Below are 18,685 nucleotides of genomic sequence, written 5' to 3'. Positions count from 1 at the left end.
CTCTTCTAATGCCATACAGTGATTTGAGCACTTAAGCTGGGTGTCAAAGACTCACTTTTTACAAATGACATTCGGATTTGCGTGGCTCTGTACCTTGTAGCAATGTCTTAGTGCCACGGGAAATACCGTAATCTTACAGCCTAAGGCATGCAGGCCTCCAGGACTAGCCATGACTGAAAGTGGAGAAGAACAGGTGTGGATTTTATGTATGTATTTTTATCACCAGGGGCATAAATTTCCTATGCCGGAGACATCGAGTATGTTATAAACATACATGTGTGAGTGCTCCATTGTGGTTTCTGCCTCAGTTGTGAGAGTCATTGCCTGGGTTTGTAAGATTTAGTAGATTAAGTTCAGGATACCACCAAAGGAAAAGAGCAGAAAAAAACATCTTGGGACCATAGCTAGAAACTAGACTGTGAAAATAGATAAATAGTCAAGTTTCGATGCTCATTTTGGTGGGGATCTTGTCTGGCCATCTTGGCAGGAATACATGAACAACTATTGCTCAAAAAACATCATCACTTTTAATTGTGCGGGTTTGGGCAGCAAAGACGTGATTCATTGTGTGGTCTTAATGCAGGAAAACCAAACAGTAGAGGTGGGAGCAAAGTGTGAGAGACTGACACCCAAGACCCTGGTTTGGGGATCAGTGTGGGGGCACTGAGAACTTGGGGTGGAGACCTTGCTTGCGAGGAGGCATCTGGTGGAAGGCAGAGGCAGAGCAGAGGACCAGGCTGCTACAGCTGCCAGCAGTCACCCAAGTACAATGAATGACCAGGGTTTAAAACACATTCCTCGGCATCCCAGGCACTTGGAACGGACTGTATTTGAGGATCTACTCTCAGCCCAGCATCAATTAAAACTAAGATCTCTCTTAATAATGTGCTAAAATATTGTCTTTCTCTAGTTATGTCATGATTTTATTGTGGCTGCTTGAGACAGAGGGGCAAGCCTGTAATACATGTGGATGGGACACAAATCCCAGTGAAGCTGTTCAGGGATGAGGATGCCATTTAGCACAGCTCTGTGGAGAACTGCAGTCGCTCTGTGTACCAGGAGAGTTGAAGCTACATAAAGCTGGGCTAAGATTTAGGCTGAGGGAGCCTGGTACTCATAAAAACTGGTGCCCAGTTTCTCATTAACAGCACACTGGAGGCAGGACGGACTCAGTAAGGATGGAAATCAGTTATCCCTGCTGCCTGGGAAAAGCCTCACTGCATGTCACCTGACTTGCTCCAAACCCTCCAGGTCTGGAGTATGCGTCTTTCTGTTAAAATGTCACATGGTGGTTCAGTAATATTTTCCATCCTGTCAATCTACATGTATCTATGTAAAGTACTAAAAACTGGAGCCACCTCACTTACTTTCCTCCAGACAGCAGAGACCCTTATCTGAAACAGGCTATGAACCTGCCCTTGCTGCAGGGAGCTTCACAAGACTCTGCTTGGGTTCAGTAAAGAAGGCAGTTAATTTTTCCTGGAGGCAGCTGGAAGAGTGCAACCCCATGGGAAGGATGGCAGTAGAGCAGCCTGGCTACAGGGTGGGATGAGGAACTGGGAACACTGGGGAAACCCTTGTTTTGAAATGGACAGTGCTGGGAAGACTTCTGGGATGGCATCAACTTTGCATCTTGGCTCCTCTATTCCTGTGGCATCCCTGTCAGAGCTGCACACCATGCCACTGCATGCAGCTGTATGGTCCTGGATCCTAGGAATCACTTTAGGGATTTCCACAACTCTCCCACACTTCAGTTCAAGTGTTACCAGCCCAGTGCCAGCTTGCTCACCTCAGTGATCAAAAACTGTAAATTTGGAATGTTGTTTTTTAAGCTGTGAATTTAGGACATTATCTGCATTGTATACCTGAGGGCTGCTCCTCAACATGTCTCACTTTCCTTTGTTTCTCCTCCCCAGTGTTTAACTAGCTTGCCTTTTCAAAACTTCCATGGTGTTGGACTGATTTTTGGTTTGCCATCTTGGTGATCACTCAGTAAAGCTCTCGGCCACCAAAGGTCAGGCATGCCATAGAAATGCCTATTAATAGGTCTCAGGTGCTGGTTGTGTCTAAACCGGCATTTCTAGGAAAGAGAAAGATTTCTTGGGAGACTGGTGGCTCTCTGGACCATTGTAAAGGTGCAGGGCCAGGCTGCCATCCATAGGGCGACCCTATGCCACCACACTTCCTTCAAATGGGGACACAGGATGCAAGGGGATGACTCAGGGAAGAAAGTAGCTGTTCAGCGCTGCTACGTGTAGAACGAGTAGAACGAGGGTGCACTTGCTGCTGGCACGCTGCGTGCCCAGCCAGTGCCCTGGAAGGTGTCTCCTGCAGCCGGGGCCGCCGGCTCCCTGGGGAGCCGGGTAGTGGCAGCGTTTTTGTAGGCATGGGCAGCTCTCCCCTTCCAAGGGGTGTCCGGGCGCCTTTATTCCGGCAAACACAGATGTTTAAAATAGGATTTCGTTCAGCCGGCCTAAGTGACGCCGCCGCCCAAGTGAAGACCATCTCGGAAAACCCGTAGGACCTGGGATGTGCAGGGCCAGCTCCCCCGCAGTGGCCGCGCTGCCTGCCCTGTGCCGCGGAGCTCCGCGAGGGGAGCTAAGCCCGGCCCGACCCCTCCGCCCCGCGGCGGCGATGGCCGCCCGGGCCAGGAGCTAGCGCGCCGGGCGGAGGAGGGGACGGGAGGGGACAGGAGGGGAGGGCAGGGAGGGGAGGGCAGGGCGTGGGCGGCCGCTGCCCCCCCGTCCCCCCGGCACGTGCCTGCCCGCCCCCGCGGGCCACTGCCGCGCCCCGACGGCCCCGGCATGGACGCGCCCGGCCAGCGGCCCGCCAGCCCCCGAGCCGGCCCGGAGGGCGCGGCGGCAGAACGGGACCCGAGCCCGCGCCCGAACCCGAACCCCGACCCGGAGGCGCCCATTCAGGAGGAGAAGGAGTCGGCGTACGTGGAGATCCGCGGCTCGCCGCGGGGGCCGGAGGAAAGCTGCCAGAAGCCCGAGCTGGCCCCGGCCGGCGGCGCGGAGGGAGCGGCCGGTCCCACACCGGATAGCGGAGCCGGTGGGACCGGGGATGGCGACTCGGCGAGCGGTGGACCCCTGGGGAAGGAAGCAGGGCCAGCATCCTTGGACCACGGGCGGGATCGCCCTCCTTCCCCGGCAGCGGCGGAATGCGGCGCCGACACCGGCCCCGGCTCCGTGGAAGCGGCGGGGAGCGGCAGGACGCCGGAGGCGGGGGGCTGTCCGGAGTCCTCCTCCTCCTCCTGCCCCTCGCCCGTGACCAAGGCCGACGACTTTCCCGCGATGAGCGACCCGGTGTCGACGGAGGGCAAAACATCATCGTCCTCCTTCGGCTACGAAAGCGAAGTGGAGGATGAGGTCGCGGGGCGCAAGGCGACTCCCCCCGGCGCCCCCCCGGGCACCCCTCCCGGTGGCGGCCGCGACGAGGCGCACTATATCAGCACGCAGGAGATCCAGCTCAGCGAGGTGGACCACGACATGGACTTCGACGCGGGGCTGGCCGCCCGCTGGGACTTCGAGGATAACAACGTGATCTACTCCTTCGTTGACTACGCCTCCTTCGGAAGCGACGAGACCCCGGGGGACACGCTGACGGAGGAGGAGGAGAATAGCTGCTACCTTAGCACGACCACCAGCGACCCCAACAACCAGACGGACAGCATCGACAACACCAGCAGCACCGAGATCGTCAGCCTTACCTCCGAACACGACACCCCCGGCGGGGACAAGCGCGCCAGCTCGGGGGAAAGCCGGTCCAAGCAGCCCGGCCGCCCCGGCGGGAGCCCGGGCGCCCAGCTTCTCCTATCAATCAAAGCCGCTTCCCGGGCTATAAATGAGTCTAGCAACGTGCACGGAAAGCAAAACACTGTTTACGCTGCCAAGCATGAAGGCGACATGAGTCTCCGTGTCGCCGCGGCTCCAGACCGCAGTGCGAGTTTAAAACAGGATGCGGTCCGCGACCACGCGAAAAAGTTCATCGCGGTGCCCGCGCGGCTGCAGACGCGGTGCGGGGCCGCCAGGGCGGGCGAACACTCCAGCGGCGCCTCCAGCGCCGTCAGCGAGCTGGACGATGCCGACAAAGAGGTGCGAAACCTTACGGCCAGGGCTTTCCGCAGCCTGGCGTACCCCTATTTCGACACCTTGCGCCCCGGCTCCCGCGCCTCCTCCGCCTCGCTGTCCGACAATGCCCTGGGCATCAACCGCTGGTCCACCTACCTGGACCTCAAGTGCGGCAGTCTGGGGCCGAGAGCCGAGCCCAGCCTGCTGCGCTCCGGCCGCTCGCAGACCAAAGCCCTTGAGTTCGTGGTCAGCAAGCTCGACGGGGAGATCGCCCACGTCGAAACGCCGCGGCGGCTGCGGGCGGGCTCCCGGGTGGTGACCCTGCTGGACCTCGGCGATGCCGCCGAGGCCGGGGAGCCGCCGGCGGTGGAGGGCGGCGGGAAGGGGTCCAGCAAGAAGTCCAGGTTCGCCTCCAGCCTTCTCAAAAACGTCATCTCCAAGAAGATGCAGCTGGAGCACGAGTTCAAGATGGAGCGGGGCGAGATCACCGACACTTCCTACACCGGGCCGGGCACGGGCCGGGAGCCGGAACCCACCGGCGGCAGCGCCAGCCGGGAGCGGCAGCGAGAGGACGGCGTGCAGCGGCAGAACTCCCGGCACTCGGAGGGCGGCTCGGACTGCGCCGCGGCGCCGGCGGAGGATGCGGGCGAGGGCGGCGGGGGCCGATCTCCGGCCTCCAAGGCGTCGACGCCCCGCGAGGGGAACCGCAGCCTGGACCGGGCGCTCTCGGAGGAGCTGTGCGAGGTGAAACGCAGCGCCTCGGAGGCCATCAAGGCCACCTTCCTCCGCAGCCAGAACAGCGCCTTCAGGTCCTGGAAGGAGCGGGAGGCGGAAAGGAAGGAGGAGAGGGCCCCCGTCGGTAAGCTGAAACTCTCTCCCAAGCACGACTGGCGAGCCGACCTGGGTGAGATCTCTGCCGGCAAGTCCACCAAGATGTCCCGGCTGTTCGTCCCCGCCATTCAGCACACTCCTCGGGAGAAGGAACCTGGCAAGAGGGCGACCAAGTGCTCCGCCGCGGCCGCCGCCGTCTCCTCGCCCGCCGCCGCCGCCTCGCCCCCCGCCGCCAAACCCAAAGCCCCCGAGATCAAGATCAGCCTGGGCAGCGTGCAGCAGCCCCGGGACGCCGCTTTCAGCATCGCCCAGCTGCTGACGCCGCAGATCGCAGGCCGACCGCTGGAGGAGGGCAGGGGACAGCCCCCCAAGCCTCTCAAGGCTGGGGACAGCTCCGACAAAGTGCCGCAGTTCCTGGTGCGCGACGTGAGGGACAGCAAGTACAGAGCCCAGGGGATCCTCCATCAGGTGCGCGACGTGCGGAAGCTCATCAAAAGCTCCTACAGCGCTGACTCGGGAGATAACAGCAGCGACAAGGGCAGCGGCGCCTCCGAGCAAGGCGGGCCGGAGCAGAAGCCCCGGCAGCAGCTGGTCATCGCCGGTGTCCCCCGGTCGCTCTCCCCCGTGGTCATCACCTGCCAGGCTGTCGGCCACACCGGCACCAAGCCCACCGAGGCGGGGGCCAAGGCGCCGGGCAAAGTGCCCGCCTGCCCCCCGGAGGGCACCGTCCTGGTACACCGCACCTCGGGCAGGCTGCCAGTGGCCACCATCGCCCCGAACAAGAGCGATGCTCGCCAGCCGGCTGTGCTCAAGATCGTCTCCAAATCCTCCGCTCCCTGGAGACACCAGCCCCCACTGCCGCCCGCCGAGAGGGGCCGGGGACCGGAGGAGGACCCGCGGGAGGAGAGCAAGGCAGCGCCGGTGCAGAACGCGCTGGAGAAGCTGACGGCGGCGGTGCGGAGCATGGAGGAGCTCTACAGCTTCAACAAGCGCGAGTGGAAGCGCAAGAGCGACCCTCTGCCCATCACCGACAGCCACGTCCTCTCCCTCATCGCCAGCCAGGAGCGGGGCGCCGGGTCCCGACCCGCCGCCGCTGCCGCTCCGCCCCCGCCGCCGCCGGCCGACAAGGCGGAGGAGCCGTCGGGCAAGGGGCCGAGCGGCGAGCGGCTGCCCCGCCGCCCGTCTAACAGCGCCGCCGACAAGGTCTCGGCCAAGGCGGCCGCCTTCGAGAGCCTGGCCCGGCAGCGGCAGCGCGGCCCGCCCGCTCCCCGGGTCGAGCCTGCCGCCGCCCCCCGCGCCCTCCTCACGCTCCGCGGGACGGGCGGAGCCGCAGCCCCCGCGCCGCCCAAGCCCCCCCCCGAGGGCGACCTGCGGGGCCCGGCAGCGCCGCGCTCCCCTCGGCTGCCCGCGGGCGGCGGCGATGCGGAGCGCGGCCCCGACTGCGGGAACTATCTGTCCCTGCCGCTGAAGGCGGCCACCGAACCCGGCTCCCCCCCGTCCCCGGGGACCACGGCGGCGGGCGGCGGCGTCCGCCCCAGCGCGGTGTCGGCGTCAGCGGCGGCGGCCGCGCTGTGCAGCCTGCAGCCCTTCGGCACGGCCAAGCCCCCCGGCAACCCCAGGCCGCCGCCTGGTCCCCCGCCCGCCGAGGAGCCTCCCGCCGCCGCCCCGCCGCCCGCCGAGGGCCCGCCTGCCGCCGTGTACCGCCCGCCGCTGCCCTTCGCCGCCCTGCCCGGCGCCGCCCCGCCGCTGCTCTGCTTCTCGCCCTCCGTGCCCGCCGCGGCCACAACGGCCGAGCCCTTCCCGCAGACGCAGCGCAAGGTGCTGCTGGACGTGAGCACCGGGCAGTACTACCTGGTGGACACGCCGGTGCAGCAGCCCCTCAAGCGGCGCCTCTTCGATCCCGAGACCGGGCAGTACGTGGAGGTGCCAGTGCCGCAGCAGCCGGCCGTCGCTCCCGTCCCGCTGCCGCTCTCGCCCCTCACCCTCAATGCCGGTGCCTACGGCGCCACGTACATGCTCTACCCCGGGCTCCTGCCTGCCGCCACCGTGCTGCCCGCCGGCGCCCTGCAGCGCCCGCTGTCCCACTCGGGCAGCGATGCCAGCGCCCCGGCAGAGCCTGGCAGCCCCGCCGCGCCAGAGGCAGCTTTTGCCGAGAGCCCCTACTACGTGGCTACCAGCAAGGGCCCGCCGCCGCCGCGGCACGGGGCAGCCGAGGCCAAGCCGGTCATCAGCATCACAGCGCCGGCCACCGGCCCTCGGATCGTCGCGCCGCCCTCCTTCGACGGCACCACCATGCGCTTTGTGGTGGAGCACCGGTGAAGAGCGCGGTGAGTGTGTGCTGCCCGTCGGGCACGGCAGTCACCGGTGACGGGTCAGGGCACAACGGGTTAATGGCCAAATGATAGCAGTGCCACAGCTTCTCTTAAGGGGAAAGAGGGTCCGCAGAGGAGCCCTCACCAGAGCGTAAAATACAGAAAGGTTAGGCACACTCTTTGGTGCAGTCACTCTTCCTTGGAGCTTCTCTTTTTTTGCCAGTTTCAGAGAAGCACACCATAGCTGCTCTTCACAGCTATGTATTTGTGCAGCCCCTTGGCTGGGGCACCTCCCATTGCTCCCGGGGATGGCAGTGTGGTTGGGCATCTCTAGATCTATCATCTGGACCCATCTTGCAAGCCATGAAAGAACCCCTTCACCCTGGCATCACATCCTTCTCTTGTCTCACCTCTCACCTCTTCCTCCTGAGGGAAGATGAGCACTTCTCTCTTTCTCCTGAACCTGTTTCTCCCCAAATTCAAGAAGAGTGGGAGAGGGGTCTGATGGAAGCAAACCCATATTTTGGGTCCTTCTTATTTGTGGGTTGAGGAAGCAGGATGCATGGAGCAGTCCCAGGTGTGCTGTCCTGGAACCATGGGGCTGCTGGCAGGGCTAGAGGTGCCCACAGCTGCCTGTGCTGCAGGAGGGCTCCCCGGGGCACTGCTGCACAGCACAGTTTTACACAGCAACTCTGAGCTTGGAGTGCCAGAGTCCTGACAGTGTCCAGCTACCTGGGCTGTAACCCAGCACCAGCCTCCAAATTCAGGGATGGACATGTAGGGGCCCTGAGTACCTGTATAGGAGCAAGGAGGAGGGCACAGGACTTGGCTTACAGCATGCACTGGAACCAGCATGGTGCAGTATGTCCTGTGCAAGAAAACCAAGGAACCATGACATTTCATTTAAAAGACCAGAAATATTACCGAAGTGCCTTCAGGATTGGTGTCACTGCTCCTTCTGCCTCTTGCATTAGAATGCATGGCTCATCTTTATCACGTGCAGTATTAGGCAGAGCTGACAAATCTTCTGTGGCTTACCAAGAACTCATAGAGTTGGTTTTTTGGTGTATATGAAAACGCAAAGAAAAAGAGTGGAAGACTGGCAACAGTCAGAAGTTTGTCACCAGTTTGCACTCAGCTTTGTCCAGTTTCATGCATGAGGTTAAATTTTATCTTCCAGTTCTTGGGTTATTTATTTTGCTTTAATATATGTTTTTAGTTTGCATCATCTACTACATGGTAGATTATTTGTTGAATGAAACCTTATTGATGTGATTCATACACTTACTTCTCTGCTTGTAATTATTTCATCTTGAAAGTCCTATTCTTTTATCCTGGTTGTGGATGAAATTGTTTTCATTGGCCCTTATGGGTCACTCAGGACGGGCAACATGCCAGTTCAACTTGAGCTCTGCTGTGCTACTTGAGTTCATCTTGCCGGTAAAGTCAGAGAACCTAGATGAAATGGCAAAAAGTAGTCCATTATTTTCCATTTCTGGAGGCTGAATTGGGACTGCTAGCAGAAGGAATTTGTTAGATTTCATATTAGAGACTTGGCGTGTTTGAAAAGGTGGGGTATATAGTAGATGCATTTGTAACAGTAGCTATTTAAATGGAAACCTCCAGCTTTTCTTGTGTGACTCTTTAAAAGTGAAAAACATCATATTTCCTGGTGTGCCCTGCTCCTCAGTTCCCAGAGGGTTATCCTGTTATCATGTATTTAGTTTGCTTTCAGTGCCTGGTGAGGCAGGTGCTGCTCTCACCAAATTACTCTTTCTCACTGGTGAAGTTGAAACAGAAGCTCTGCTTTGTTGTGTAGTGTCAGAGCTCTACCACTGAAAAACTGTGTGAAAGCTGCCCCAAAAGCTGGTGATGCAAAAACGTGCACACTCAGTAGAGAAGGTCATTCAGCAGTGTGCAGACTTTGCTTTAATTTTACCATCCTTCCAATCTTTGATCATGCCAAGGCACTTGTTGTCTAATTCAGAGGGTGCCTCCTCTGGGCTGTCTCCGACCTGCTGAGGGAGGTGTCCTGCTGCTGGACAATGGATGCACCTTTTTTCCTTGACCTATTCTGACAGTTCTTAACTGCATGCTGCAGGATGTGTTTAACTTGTCATTAGACATCGGTTATTCTTTTGGTTATTTGGTATTATTATCTCTCAGTGGAAAATTAGGTATATGCCAGAGAGGAATCACATTTGTAGCCTTCTTCTCCCTGTTATTTTCATTCACCTACTAAACTTTCATGCCCCTATGGATGATTTTTTTCTCATTTTCTCTCTTTTATTATCTGCTTTGTCTTTTGTTTTCCATTATTTTCCTCTATCTCTTGTCATTCCATTCCTAATGAAAAGCATTTGTTTGCTCTGCGTGGTGTTTTTCCCCGAACAAGAACAACAGTATAATTTCATGTGAATCTAAGGGTGAATGGTTGTTAACTTTTTAAATTCCAATTAGTTGCTTTCACACCACACCAGGATTTTTTGATTGCAGCAATGCTGTGGAGATCCTAAAATGAATTTTAAACCAGCCAGATTTTATCCTTTGAGTGTGAGAGTTGAATAAAGTACTATCCTTTCAGGTGCCTTTTTTCACTAGGCAAAACGAGTTGAATGAATGTTCTTTTTCTCCACTCCTGAATTCCTTTTTGCCCTGTACATATTATCTTCTCTTCTTTGCTCTATTTTTTTCACATCTTCGTTCACAAACTGTATCACGGTGTTAGGGAGTGCTCCATCTTGGTCTCTGTCATCTGTGGGAGGTCAGTGTGACTTAAGGTTTTGGCAATGGTGTGATGCCCGTGGTGGATTAACACCAAATCCTCTGCACATCCACTGCTCTTCCAGCACTTCCCTTTGTATCTGGGGCTCTTTTCTGCATAATCATTGGGATAAAACGGATCCCTTCAATCTGTGTTCTGACAAAATCCAAACTGCCATTTCTGAACTATTCTTAGGTTTTTGATATGCAGAAAATAGTGGGAAATATGTGCATATTTCTGAGTGGTATCATAAGGTTGCTTCTCTCCCTCCTCTTCTTCACTCACAGTAAATGGGGAGCTTTAGCAACATCGTCCTTGCCTGCTGCACTTCTTCCTTGATGCTAATTTTCAGTTCAAATAAACTTGCATCCAGGCCTAGACAGAAGCGACCTGTAGAGAGTGAACTGCCTTACAGGAGCTCATTCCCAGCATGAGTGAGTGAAAATGTGTTTTTAACTTTTGTATCTATTCCCACATTTTACCCTCTGGAATTGCTGCAATTTGTGTTAGGCAAATAAATGGGAAAAGAACAGGTAGCAAAGTAGAAAGCAATTGTAGTAAATTGCAATGCCAATATTAGAAGGGTATTTTTCATTGTTCTGTTTAAACCATTAGCATAAACACCTTATAGGTACAGGAATATATATGATTATATACTTATTAGTTGTGTTTTCTTCCTAACTGCTATCATATAATGTATACCCGCTTTTAAAAATTAATTTTGTGTGGAGAGCATATAAAAACTATTTTTAGAGGCTCATAAATTGATACTTTAAAACTTTGTTTTAGCTGTTCTCTGTTCAGCAGGATGTATATTCTACACTACCAAGTCAAGAAGTCAACTTACAGTGTAATATGCAGTACACAGGGTTTACTTATGCTGATGCCTTTGCTGAGAATTTAGTAAAGAATTTATCCAGTTTTAGTGGGAAATGCTGGAATATTCCAAGAACCAACAGGCTCTAACATTTGATCTAGTAAATCAGTCTACAAATGGAAATAAGCGTGACCTTGTGTTCAAAACTGTGGCTACTTAGGAGACATTTCAATACTGCTGAGCCTTGGTAAATAAAAGTTCATGGTGGCCTTAATGACTCCTCCTGCCCAGGATGATTTCCTGACCCGGTATTTAAGTGTTAACTCCACAAACCTTAGAGCACATGGATATGGGTTGTTTCCCTTTTCCTGATGCATTCCATGCTGGATGCTGTGTTGGTAAGGAAAGTGCCCAGGTCTTTAACTGAGCAGATGAATCGCTTTAAATCCCACATAGGTCACACCGCCCTCTTTCCACCTGTGGCCATGGGGCTCCCCAGGACTGGTCTCCTGGGAGCTGTGAGGCTGTAAGGCACACCGTGTTCCACACCTTGAGCAGCAAGGATGGGTTCTGCTCAAAAAACCCAACAATTGACTCCATTAAAAAGTAGGATGTCCTTGTCTGATTGTTGGCACTAACTAAGGAAATGAGGAGCAAGAATAGTGTGATGACAAAGGAGGTGTTTATGCACTTCTCTAGAGGAGTAAAGATTGTTCAGATTGCTGTGGCAGCTCTCTAACAATCTATATTAATTATGCTTTTCTGGTTTTGTTTGTTTGTTTTTTTCCACAGGATAAAGAAGAAGAATTATGCTTCTTTAATTTGAAATAGACTTGGTAACTCTTCAGCATTAATCCTAAAAACTGTTTCTACAGTTTTCTCAATTTTTTTTCTTCATCATACAAAACAAACATGTAAGTTTCTTGTTTTCTCCTAAATGCCACCCTGTTTTGGAGTATGCCTACATTTAATTATGTGAGCAACACTAAATGACTGCATTATTTTGTGCAAAGTTCTTTTTGTTCTGAAGCTGATCTGCAAGCTTTAGGCATTGCCTCTGTTCTGGTAGCTAATGGTAGCGATGCTGTTTGTAAGATGCAGGGTGTGAATGCAGCAGTGTTTCAGTGTGGATCACCACATAGCTTCATTCGGGTCCCTGGAATGTGTTGTGATGAGCCCTGCAGCTCTTCAAAAGTAAAATAAAGCCCTCAGCTCTCTCCTATTGCAGTAAATGAGGGTCTTCCAGATAGGTTTTAGCCACAATTTGCAATCAGATGGTTTTTTGTACTTTCTACTTCCCACTTGGAATTGCAAATGAAGAGAGCTGTAGTTAGAAATGAATTTAGTGTTTGTTTTTTGGCATGGTTCAAAACAAACTGTGGAAATGTCAGAAAACACATTTGATTGCTTTCATTTTTTGTATGCTCCTCTGTACTGTGTTGAATATCACAAATTGCCTTAATTATGACAGTGTTTAAATACTGGGAAACCAGAAATTGAATGTAATATCTTAAAATCCTGGTTCTAAAGGAGAGAACAGCATTTATTTTTCTTTAAGACTGCAGTCTATTCTTCCTTAAATTGCAACCTCATTGAAAACATCATCCTAGTCACTGCTCTGTGAGAGGAATTTTTAAATGTTACAGCCTCAGTACTATGTAGTTGTTTCTTTAGCTGTTTGACAGGTTTATCTGAGAGCTACAATTACAACTTGCTAAGAAAATATTTACCTTTCAAACAAGAAAATATACAGTAAGATTACTGACAGTGCAGTGATGTTCAACTCTGCTCAAACTGATTGTTTTGTTACCAGCAACTAGTTTGTCTCAGCAAAAGAGAATTGTTATTGTAACAGTAAAACTAAAATTCAGTAGTCTGTTCCCTGCCCAAAATTTTGGTTAAGTTAAGCATTTTGGGAAGCAAATAAATGTAAGAGCAAACCTAAATTACAAAACATAAAGCTTTCTTGAGGTAACAGATTAGAATTTTAAAGTCTAAATGCAAACCCCAGAATTCTTTATTTAAGCATTTGTCCACAGGCAGGATTTTCCTCCACCTGTTCTGGAGGTTTCCTGCAGCTAAGGAAGTTTTGGTGTTTGCAGTTTTTAGAACAAGCCCTGGGTTTTCATTTTCCTGAGTAACTCACAAGGTACAGAAAACTCAGGTAGAACTGTCTTTAACTTTACGTGTGAGATTGTATTTCAATGCAATTTATTTGTTTACAGGCACAAATTGTAATTGCCCTCAGGATGAAATGCACTACAAGTGTGCAGACAGCAGGTGATTTCTCATGTATCTTCTCACTCATTTTCGTCATTGTGGAAATCCAGTGAATATTCTAACCCTTTTTAAAGAGTTTGGTTTGCCTAGCTAGAGCACATAGCATGTAAGGCTAATCCCCGTGCTCTTCAACTGTACAGTCTGCATTACAAGCTTTAACTTCCCACTGGGATTCAGGCTGACTGCCTCATAAAGGAGATGAATGCTTCTCCACCTTTTTCATGACTGATGAGTCCGTAGGTGTTGTGATTAGAGTATTGGTGTTAAACAGAACAGTACTTGGGACTGCAGGACAGTGCAGGTACCAGAGTAGATGGTTTCCTGTGACACACACGTGTGCAGGACATTCAGTATAATACTAGCATCCCTGTTCCAAAATGTTCCTGTCCTACGTTTTCCTATATCGGTGCTCGGAGCAGAGTTTCACATTGCAGTTTACGAGATATAGGTTTGCACACACAGCCTCAGGTTTACAGTTTCACCCGGTGTACTTGAAAGGAAAAAAATGCATAGAAAACAAGTGCCCAGGATTTCAACATGTATTTGTTGGAGGAAAATTTTGCAGGGGTTTTTTTCACTGCCTATGGAGATGAAAGCAATGAAATGAGGGAATATCAACAGCTATTTATTTTCTCAGGGGAGATTACTTCAGTGGAATGTGTCAATCTTAATGTCAAACAGTGTTTACTTGATTTTGTCTATTACTAAAAAGACTTCTTGTTTGCATCAAGGGGTCAGTTTTGCAAGGTGCTTCACTTCGCAAACCCAGCAAAGCCTTCACATGCATATCCAACTTCAGATAACTGAGCAGATTCCTGGGGACTAGTGGAAGGATTTTTTCGTTCATCCATCTATGCAAAGCTTTGCTGAACTCATCCCAGAGTGCTGAGTGCCTTGCAGACCTGAGCACCAGGTTCTTCACTTTACAGAACCCAGGCTCTGGGCTTGAGTCAAGCCGGACCCAGCAGATAAGGCCACAAAAGGTCATCAGAATAAAACTCTGGTAATATGGTGCTCCTCCATGTATACCCAGTGGTGAATTTCTCCAGTGGATGGGGTGATGTGTAGCCACATATCTTGGATTAGAGTCAAGCCCTCCATGTCAGGGCTCACAAGCTGCTAGTATTACATGTTTCACGGTGCAGTCATAGTATGTTATCGCTGAAATTCACCCCCTGTGCAAAGCAGGGCAAAATCCTGTGCAGCACTCAAGTTCCCTCCCAGTCCTGCTGTCAGGGTTTGAGGGCTGCACCAGCCAACTGTCCATGCATTTTAGGTCAGGATCCAATTAAAAGTTTGAGTGGGACTGGAGTGATGGTCCAACCAGAATGTTGTTCTGGTCTTTTGCAACAGGGGTGGTTTCACTCCGTATCAAATTTAGCCCTTTGTGTATCAATTGGTGAATGATTTGAAATGTATTTATGGGTTGTGTGGGGTGTTTTTCCCCCTTGTCTGTATTCAATGCTACCTTTATTCTTTAGTGTTGATGGCCAAAGTGTCATTCCTTATGCTTATATACTGCCATTAACTTGTGGCTATCTGAGAACACATACTTCAAAAATGCTTGTGCTTTTTTTTCCCACTTATTTCTTTTTTTTTTAATTTCTTCTTTCCCTCCTCCCCCCACCCCTTTTTTCTCTCATTTTTAAAGGGGTGGGTTAGTTACCAGTGTAAAGATATTTAAAAGTGCAAATGTGAAGTAAGGATAATGATTGTTAAGAGGATGTGGGTGGTATGTCTGATGAGAGGGGTGGGCTGTAAGGCAAAGGGGAAAATGCCGTGAATGCATTGTGTTGATGATTGCTGCCTGTGGAGGAATAATTAAGAAACAGGAGATGTTTAACTGGAGAGAAATGGACTCTTTGAGCTGCTCTCAATGGAGACAACACTGTGGCAAGTGTGTAGCTGAAACCCGAAGTGGTCCCACTGCAGGGTGACATGGGCATGGGATTGAAGGACGGCGGAGTCACTCTGGGAATTGCACAGTGGGAACACTTCAGTGCATCACAGCCACGTGAGAACAGACTGTCTGAAACTGCCAAGTACCAAAGTTTGTAACTGAATGAGTTGGCATTTGTATTATGTTGGGTGGGGTTTGTTTTGTTGTTTATTTTTGGTTTTTTTTTTCTTGAATGTTATGATAAATAAAATGTATTTTTCAGTAAAAGACACACTGCAAGTAAACCTGCAGTCCTGCTTGGTTGTATATTTGCAAAGTTACCTTGGCTATTGTGCAGAACAAGTGAAAACAGAGGCATTACTTGGTTCAACATGTGAACAGCAACAGAAAGGATTTCACCAGAGAGCAGATCAAAAATTCTGCACTCAGAGTCTCCCTGAGTTTGTCCCAGCATTGAAAGTCTCTTTCTGACCTGATCTCTCTTTATTCTTTCCTCTTAGGACAAAGGGAAGTTGGCATTGCTTTTTTTTTTTACTCAAGTATAATTTAAGAAAGAACTCCCCAGTTTCAGTGAACTAGCTTTGACTGGTGTATGGGTTTGGGGATCCAAAGAACTGCATCTTTGTTGTAATGTATTCAGAGAGAGCAATTGGTGGTGTGAATAACTTTTTTCTGCTCACTTTCTATGTTATTTTCATTGCCTAATATCACAATACGCGCAAAGATAAGCTGAATTTATTAGTGGATAGCTTGACTGCTTGAACTATTACTGGGAAAAATCTTTTGCTGCTTTAGGGTGCTCCTTCTATCTTCATGGAGAAAGAGAAGTTTTCTGTTGTTAAGTCCAAGTATTTAAAAAAACACGAGTCAAACACCAAAAAATTCCAAAATACACTTGAAAACTAAATTTTTACTTTTGCAGTTTATAAAAACACCTTTGCTTTTCAGTTTTCAGTATGTAAGGGGCACATTAAAATGGGCATTCCTTTTAAGCATGTGCCTGAGATACTTAAAGGAAAACTGATCCTACCTCATTATTTATCTACAAGCAGTACAGTATGAAGACATCCACTGTGAATGTGCTTATCATTCCGAGACACCACTACATGACCTTCCCACCTTGCTGGAAGCTTAAGTTCACTGGCAAAATAGTGCTCTGGTGTTTGTGACTTTCTCCCTTCCTCTCTTTCCAGATTCGTTAGAATTTGTACCTTAGCACTGACTCCACAGTAGTTATGATTGGTGGCTTCACTGCTAATGTCTAGGCAGTGATTCCCATACAGAGACACATGTGGCAGCCCCAGAAGACTTCAGATTGGAATGAGAGCAGATGTTGAAAGGAAGAATGGGGAAGAGGGAGGAATGAACTAGGAAGAGCGCAGCCACACCAGCTTAGCTGAACAAGAACAGGTGGGTTACCAGGAGATAAAGGGTGACCAAAACAAACACAAAATAATAGTGGGTGTGTAGAGCTGAGAGAAGGGCCTTGGATCCCTTTGTTAAAATCAGAGAAGTCAGAAATTGCAAAGGGACCTGGGGTTGTGAACCGGAAAATTTGGGAACTCTACTTTTCCTGAAGGAGAGCTCCTGGACCTTGATTTCAGTGGAACTGTGTTAAGATCTTCAAAGCACTGCTGGTTTCTCACAAGAGATGGCAAATTTAAGCTAAAACCTCTACAAAAGAGAGGTCAAAAGCAAATAAACTGAGAGACATGAACTTTAACCTTCCCCTAAGAGGCCCTGTCTTGCAACCAGTGTTTGTCCAGTCACAAAGTACCTCACACCACTTACATCCACTGAAATTAAAGTATGGATTTCTTACAATACCTTAAATAAACTTAAAGGTGGAATATGTCTGGGATTTTCAAGGATTGTTGGAGAAAATCTTGTAAGTTTCTACACAGTCATTAAAATATGACTGGTAGGAATGACGAGACCAAGACAGTAAAAGTGCAACTCTATTGTCAAAAGGAGTAGGAACAAAGTAAAATGAGAAGCAGGTAATTCCCTGATGTCAGATCTAAACAAGCTGTGCAAACATAGAACATAACACTAAAAACAAACCTTTAAAAATTACCTATTTTAGAATTGCTGACCCCTGGGTTTGTTTGCATATTGAGAATATGTAATCTGCCTGCCAAACCCAAACTGTATCTCTATATATATGAATATTTTTTAAAGAATAGATGAAAAGTAATCTTGAAAAATTAGCACTCCTGGAAACCTGAAGAGGAAAGTTTCCAAGTCTTCATTGCAAGTGAGCTGCTTTTTGGACTTAGCTGGATTATCATTGCACTGTTTCTTCTGTGGCTTCCAATTAGAAAAGATGGAGAATTTGTCTGCTTCTCTAAACTTCATGTATGAATTATTGTTTAATTGCTATCACTGCTGATTACTTAAAAGTACATGTAATACCATTATTAAATACACATTTTACATATTGATTAAGCCCCACTGATCTGATAAACACTTTGAACATTTGCTTTGTTTGTAACTCTGTTTTTTTCTTTTCAAATGCAGGCTCGAGCAATTAATTTCACCTTATTTTTAGAAGTTTGTTACTTTTGTTGTTTCTGTAGCTATGGAGCCCAAGTAAGGAAGCCATGGCCTTCCTTTACCCAGCTGCTGGACTAAACCTCTCCTGGAATCCCCATTATGTCCAGCTGTTGGGGTCAGATAGCTTCAGAAGCATCTGCTGCCATGCCAGGGGGTATCCATGAAGAAATATATCACTTCTGAAGGACCAATGTGGATCTCAGGGGTTCTGTTTAAGTGTAAAAGCTGTGGGAGCTCCACAATTTCCCTTTACAGGCTGGTTCTTCAATTTGATAAAATTGAGAAGGGGTAAGCCTTGCAGTGGGATTGCTGGTATCAGATAAAGGTCTTACAGATATAAATTGCATTATCTAGAACCTTTTTATTCTGATTTTGGATTGTAAATTGATCAGCAAGCCTGGCAGAGTGGGGCTGAGGTGTCATCTGTTGATACCTTGACTCCACGTAAAATAGTCATGGCAGCTATTTCATTGTCCACCTTCTATATTTAGAGTGTCAGGTCACTGCAGGAGGAGACTGCCTCTTGCTATGTGAGTAAGTAGCTCTGCTCTTATTTCTGCTCTTATTTCTGTTTTGTGTTACACAAAGAGCAAATAGTAATAACAAATGCAAAAGCTTGCCTTCAGTTTGTTCCTGAAGCAGTAGTGAAAGTATCAGAGCATCAACAACACAGAGGGTGCAGACTGTGAGTGGATGTTGGGGGCAGTACTGACACTCAGGAAGAGTGCCTGGGTCTTACCTCTGCTCTAGGTGGAGAGTTTGGGCAAGCACATCCAGCCTGTGGTGCATCCAGCTGGAGATCTCCTGATCAGAGAGGGAGCCCAGGACAAGTGAGTACCAACTTAAATTATTGCTTCATATTGTCAAGGTAAAATGGTAAAATGGTTCCTCTTACCCCCATCAACAGCATTCCTTCCCCAATGAGAGGCTTTCCCTACCCAGAAAGTAACAGACAATAAGACTGGAAACAACTGTATTTTTACCTGTTTTATTTAGGCTTTGACTAGAAATGTGTCAGCATTTTCAGGAAAGACAACAAGCAGACTATATCATCCCGCTGACAGTTTGATTTTTGCAGATTTCTGCACTCTTGTTTTTTTACAACACCAAAGAACTTGGATTTTTTTCATAATCTTGTAAAAAAATTTTCAT

The 18,685-nt window shown here is 49.9% G+C and overlaps 1 protein-coding gene across 1 annotated transcript; it reads left to right on the top strand.

Annotated features, from left to right (window-relative positions):
* Window positions 1-2,804: 2,804 nt before the first annotated feature.
* On the top strand, window positions 2,805-11,636 carry C5H4orf54 (chromosome 5 C4orf54 homolog). Its single transcript, XM_033060015.1, has 2 exons — window positions 2,805-7,231; window positions 11,590-11,636. The coding sequence occupies exon 1, from the start codon at window positions 2,805-2,807 to the stop codon at window positions 7,221-7,223; it is 4,419 nt and encodes a 1,472-aa protein (XP_032915906.1). The 3' UTR covers window positions 7,224-7,231; window positions 11,590-11,636.
* Window positions 11,637-18,685: the final 7,049 nt, after the last annotated feature.

This window comes from Catharus ustulatus, chromosome 5, assembly GCF_009819885.2.
Source record: "Catharus ustulatus isolate bCatUst1 chromosome 5, bCatUst1.pri.v2, whole genome shotgun sequence".
NCBI lineage: Eukaryota > Metazoa > Chordata > Aves > Passeriformes > Turdidae > Catharus > Catharus ustulatus.
The sequence above is the reverse complement of the archived record's forward strand: the minus strand, read 5'-3'. Positions and strand labels throughout refer to the sequence as shown.